This window comes from Cetorhinus maximus, chromosome 2 (genome assembly GCF_964194155.1).
Source record: "Cetorhinus maximus chromosome 2, sCetMax3.hap1.1, whole genome shotgun sequence".
In the NCBI taxonomy this organism is placed as follows: domain Eukaryota; kingdom Metazoa; phylum Chordata; class Chondrichthyes; order Lamniformes; family Cetorhinidae; genus Cetorhinus; species Cetorhinus maximus.
This window is the reverse complement of record NC_135880.1, coordinates 79,628,849-79,635,199: the sequence shown is the minus strand read 5'-3', so window position 1 is coordinate 79,635,199 and position 6,351 is coordinate 79,628,849. Positions and strand designations below refer to the sequence as shown.

General features: G+C 45.2%; 1 protein-coding gene across 1 annotated transcript in view; it reads left to right on the top strand.

Annotated features, from left to right (window-relative positions):
- Window positions 1-1,372: 1,372 nt before the first annotated feature.
- The window catches only part of pggt1b (protein geranylgeranyltransferase type I, beta subunit), an 80,771-nt gene continuing 75,792 nt past the window's right edge, over window positions 1,373-6,351 (top strand). Inside the window, exon 1 of the mRNA XM_078566412.1 lies at window positions 1,373-1,525. Coding sequence (XP_078422538.1) covers window positions 1,407-1,525 — 119 coding nt within the window. The 5' untranslated portion in view covers window positions 1,373-1,406. The remainder of the gene's footprint in view (window positions 1,526-6,351) is intronic.

The window sequence follows — 6,351 nt, the reverse complement described above, 5'->3', positions numbered from 1 at the left end:
GTAAAGCTTTTATTTTCTCTAAACTTCAATTGTTATTCATTTACCCTTGCTGCAAGTTCTCCCATATGCCTCCCTAAAGCTGGCATATTTTCCCTTCTCACGGTCCCTCAGAACCTGCTCACATCACACTGCCAGCTTTCCGTGACATCATTTCCACTGACATCTCTTGGGATATGTCCAGCCAGAGCTGGCAACCCTACTTTTTAGGGTACATACTGTGCAAATGTTTCCCTTCATGAGGGAATCTAGAATGAGGTGGCACGGTTTAAAAATAAGGAGTCTTGCAATTAAGACTGAAGTGGAGATTTTTTTTTCTCAGTCGTTGGTGTTTGGAATTTTCTTCCACAGAGAGCAGTGAAGGCTGGGTCATTGAATATTTTCAAGGCTGAGGTAGATTTTTGATAAAAGCAAAATACGTGGATACCGAAAATACTAGAAACCTGAAATAAAAACAGAAAATGCTGGAAAAACTCAGTAGGTCTGACAGCATCTGTGGAGAGAGAAACAGAGTTAATGTTTCAAGTCCGTATGACTCTTCCCAGCTAAAGAGAGGCAGAAATGTGATGGAATTTATACTGTTTAAGGGGGGTGGAGCAGGTAAAACAGGATAGAAGGTCAGCAATAGGTGAGGGCTAGGGAGGGATTGACAAAGACGTCATGGATACAAGACAAAGGGAGTGTAAATGTAGCGGTGAAGACTAAAGAAGGTGCTGATAGTGGCAAAAAGGTAAGAAAGAATGTTACTAGCAGAACAAGGGTGAGCACTCTGAAAGAACAACACAGAACAAGTGACAGATGGCCCTTTTGCAGGGGTGGGGGCTGGTCGGGGAAAGAAGGATAAAAAGAGGGGGTAGGGGGTGGATTTTGATCGACAAGGGAGTCGAGGGTTATTGGGCCAGGCAGGAAAGCGGAATTAAGGCCACAATCATGTCTTCTGTTGGGATAAGAGCTTGAACTGCATTGACAGTTAACGTTTCGCTTTTCAATGAAAGTTATTGAAGAACAGCTTTTTAGTTTCCCGCGAAAATAGCGGGAAGGGGGTGACGATCAGGATTACCTCTAAACTGACGTTTAGGTTTGTTTTCGCAACTATTTATTCCTTTGCTCCTATTTTAACTGTCTAGTCCCAGTCAAAGAGAAATGTGACTACATATTTCGGAACTTTCTAATCATCAGTACAATAATAGCTTTGCTGGATCTAAACTGTTGCAACAGAGGGAAATGCCCCCTATTAATTAGTTCGAGTAGATTCGCTACCTTTAAATGATTTGGTAAAGTTCATATTACGAATGAATTTTTTTGCAAATCCTTTGCGAGCGGAGGAAAGGGGAGTGCAGCTGCGCGCGGCGCTCTCGCTGATTGGCTGGAGCCAGGAGGGGGGCGGGGTGTGGCCATGGCGATCCAATATGGCCGAGGAGACGGTGGTTGCTGAGCACCTGGAGTTCCTGAGGGAGAGGCATATCGGCTTCTTCGAGCGATGTCTAAAGATCTTACCCGAGAGATACTGCTCGCTGGAGACCAGCAGGTAAGGCCTGGTTCCGGACGGAGGTGGAGTAAACCGAGAAGCCGTCTGGCCGTCCCCGTACAGAGATCTGCAAGTTCGGCCCCACCCACCAGCCCGGCACAGAGACTCTGGGCAGTGGCTGAAGGCGCAACATCCGCCCCCCCCCCATCCCCATCGTTTCCTGGTTGGTGAAGTGACGGGTTACTTCAGCTGACAGGTCGATTAAGAGGCGCACAATGGGCTACAGCTCCCGAGGGGTTTCCGGGCTGCTGGGGGGGTTTTCTTGTTAGGCGGGGCAATGGAGAAGATAACGGGAAACTGCTGAGTGTGTGTAAACGCAACGGGGTCCTTGCTTTAATTTATAAATTTCTGAAGCACCGGAAACGGGCTACACTTCTAACCAATGGTTTGTGTTGCATATGGAAGGTCCTGCAATACTTTTGTAAATGGTAATATTAATTTTCCATGCGAGCCCAAGTTTGTTGAGTCGGTCCTAAAATATCCCTAAATCGTGACTTTAATTTCTTTCAAAGTCATTAAGATTATTTCAATGGAGGGTCATACGCCAGAGATGGTGTTTGAAATTCCTGTGATTCATCATCTGGGAATTTCGTTATAATATAGGGAGGTCTTGTGGTGCAGTGGGTAGCAGCCCTGCCACTTAACCAGAAGCTCCAGTTCAAGTCCCACTACAGAACTTGATGGCTAAGGAAGGCACAATGCGGGCAACTTGTAGGTCCTTCCAGGTGGTAAGAGCGGGAGAGGTTCCTGTCAGCCATTTGATACAAAGAAATTGAAGTCTCAACCCATTTTTGTGTAAGTTGATGCAACAATTTGGACTCCTTGGGTGGCCAATTGGCAAAGTTGACTGGCCAGCTGGTGTGGATCAGTTTGGTGCCAACAGCATGGGATTTGATCCCCGTTCTGATGGGGTGGATTCAGGACCTACTTCCTTGTGCTGCCTAGGGTGGAGGTCGTGGTACTGTGGGTCGTACCTGCCTTTGGGCAGAGAACTGGAGAAGAATAATACAACACAGGAGGAGGCCATTCTCTCTATCGCCCCTGTGCTGACCACTTGTCTTCAAATATTTATCCAATTTTCTTTTCAATATTTCTGTTGAATCTCTTTCAACCACTCTTTCAGGCAGTGCATTTCAGATCACAACACACTGAAAGGAAATTATGTTGAATATTTATGAAACAGCAGCTGGAGTGTTGTGTTCAATTCTCAACATCATGCATTAGGAAAAATGTTAAGGCTTTACGATGCAGATGAGATTTATTATAATGGCTCAACAGAACAGAAGGAAACTGCTTCAGCCACTCTTTTGGACTGTGCATTTCAGATCACAACAAAATGCTGTGTTTGAAGTTTCCATCTGTTGTCTCTGGTTATTTTGTTTAAGGTTACTTACCTTAAATCTATGTCCTCTGGTTACCCACCCTTCCCACAGGAAACAGATTCTCTTTATTTCTGCTACAAAACCATTCATGATTTTGAAAACTTCTATCAGAGTTCCTCTTGAACTTCTCTGCTCTAAGGAGAACAATCTTGACTTCTCCAGTCCCTCCACATAGTTGACGTCCCTCATCCCTGGCACCATTCTAGCAAATCCCTTCTACACCCTGTTTAAAACCTTAACATCCTTCCTAAAGTGTGATGTTGAGAATTGAACTCAGTTCTACAGCTGCTGTTTTATAAATAGCATAATTTCTTTATTTTTGTACTCTCTTCCTCTTAATAAAGCCAAGGATTCCATTTGCTTTTTTAACAGCCTTTGCAACTTGCCTTTCGACCTATAAACATTTGTCCACATATACACTCAAATCTCTCTATTACACCTTTAAAATTGTGCCATTTAGTTCATATTGTCTCCTCACTTGCATTTCTCTGGTTAAATTTCATCTGCCGCGTGTTTGTCCTTTTCACCAGTCTGTCTCTGCCTTCCAAAAATTGTTTACAATCCTCATTGTTTACTATATTTCTAAGTTCCATATCATCTGTAAACTTCAAAATGACCCTGTATAACCTAAGCCTGGGCCATTAATAGGAATAGTAGCAGTGGTCCTAATGGAACACCACTGTATACCTCCCTCTAGAATGAAAAACAATCCATTCATTACTCTCCTTGTGTGCTCCCTGTCCATGAGTCAATTTTGTGTCCATGCTATATTTGTTCCTTTAATCCCATGAATTTCAATTTTGCTAACAGGTTTATTATACTTAACAAACACCTTTTTGAAAGCTTATGGAACATTAACCACATTGCACTCATCAAGGGAAGGCGGTGGTGTAGTGGTAACGTCATTGGACTAATAATCCAGAGGCCCAGGCTAATGCTTTGGGGAACAAAAATAAAAATACCTGGAAAAACTCAGCAGGTCTGGCAGCATCTGCGGAGAGGAACACAGTTAACGTTTCGAGTCCGTATGACTCTTCAACAGACTCAAAACGTTAACTGTGTTCCTCTCTGCAGATGCTGCCAGGCCTGCTGAGTTTTTCCAGGTATTTTTATTTTTGTTTTGGATTTCCAGCACCTGCAGTTTTTTGCTTTTATCTTAATGCTTTGGGGACATGGGTTCAAATCCCATCATGACAGCTGGTGGAATTTGAATTCGACTAATGAAATCTGAAATTGAAAACTAGTCTCGGTAATGGTGACTACTGTCGTAAAAACCAACCTGGTTCACTAATGTCCTTCAGGAAGGAAAGCTGCTACCCTTAAATGGTCTGGCCTACATGTAACTCCAGACCAATGTGGTTCACGCTGAAATGACCCATGACCCTCCAACGTATTGTGGAATAGATTTTGAACAGATCTAGCAACTTCAGACTGGGCCATCAGCAGCAGCAGAATTGCACTTGAACACAATCTGTAACCTCATGGCCTGGCATGTCCCCCACTCAGCCATTACCATGAAGCCAGGGGATCAACATGAGTTCATTGAAGAGTGCAGGAGGGCACGGCAGGAGCAGCTTCAGGCATACCTAAAAACAAGGTGTCAACCTGGTGAAGCTATAAGACAGGACTATTTGCATGCCAAACTGCATAAGCAGCAAGTGATCCCACAACCAGCGAATCAGATCTAAGCTCTGCAGCCCTGCCACATTTAGTCGTAAGTGGTGGTGGACAATTAAACTCACTGGAGGAGGAGGCTCCACAAATTCCCCCATTCTCAATGATGGTGGAGCCCAGCACATCAGTGCAATAGATAAGGCTGAAGAATTTGCTACAATCTTTAGCCAGAAGTGGCCCCCTCCAGAAGTCACCAGCAACACAGATGCCAGTCTTCAGCCAATTCGAGTCACTCCATGTGATATCAAGAAAAGGCTGAAGGCACTGGATAGTCCAAAGGCTATGGGCCCTGACAATATTCTGACAATAGTACTGAAAACTTGCGCTCCAGAACTTGCCGTGCCCTTAGCCAAGCTGTTCCAGTACAGCTACAACACTGGCATCTACCTGGCTATGTGGAAAATTGCCTGGGTATGTTCTGTACACAAAAAGCAGGACACATCCAACCCTGCCAATTACAGCCCCATCAGCCTACTCTCGATCATCAGTAAAGTAATGGAAGCGGTCATGAGCAGTGTTATCAAGCGGCATTTGCTCAGCAATAACCTGCTCACTGGCACCCAGTTTGGATTCCACCAGGGCCACTCAGCTCCTGGTATCATTACAGCCTTGGTTCGAACATGGACAAAAGAGCTGAATGCCCGAGGTGAGGTGAGAGTGACCTCCCTTGACATCAAGGCCGCATTTGACGGAGCGTGGTACCAAGGAGCCCTAGCAAAACTGGAATCAATGAGAACCTAGCACAAAGGAAGACGCTTGTGGTTGTTGGAGGTCAGTCATCTCAGCTCAAGGACATCAATGCAGGAGTTCCTCAGGATAGTGCCCTCAGCCCAACCATCTTCAGCTACTTCATCAACAACCTTCCATCCTAAGATCAGAAGTGGGGATGTTCGTTGATGATGATTGCACAATGTTTACCATTTGTGACTCCTCAGATACTGAAGCAGTTCATGTCCAAATGTAGCAAGCAAGACCTGGACAATATCCAGGCTTGGGGTGACAAGTAAAATTTATGCCACATGAGTGCCAGGAAATTAAATCGCCAACAAGAGAGAATCTAACCATCGCCCCTTGACGTTCAATGGCATTACCATCATTGAATCCTCCACTGTCAACACCCTGAGGGGTTACCATTGACCAGAAACTGAACTGGACTAGCCATATTAACACTGACTACAAGATCAGGTCAGAGGCTAGGCATTCTGCGATGAGTAACTCATCTGACTCCCCCAAAGCCTGTTCACCATCTACAAGGCACAAGTCAGGAGTGTGATGGAGTACTCTGTACTTGCCTAGCACAGCTCCCACAATAATCAAGAAGCTTGACACTGTCCAGGACAATGCAGCCTGCTTGATTGGCACACCATCCACAAGCATTCACTCCCTCCACCACCGACGCATAGTAGGAGCAGTGTGTACCATCTACAAGATGTACTGCAGGAATTCACCAAGGCTCCTTTGACAGCACCTTCCAAACTCATGACCACCACCATCTAGAAGGACAAGAGCAGCAGATAGATGGGAACACCACCACCTGGAAGTTCCCTTCCAAGTCACTCATCAGCCTGACTTGGAAATATATTGCCGTTCCTTCACTGTTGCTGGGTCAAAATCCTGGAACTCCCTCCCTAACAGTACTGTGAGTGTACGTACACTACTTAGACAACAGCGGTTCAAGAAGGTAATTCACCACCACCTTCTCAGGGGCAATTAGGGATGGGCAAGAAATGCTGGCCTAGCCAGCGAAACCCACATCCTGTGAATGAATCT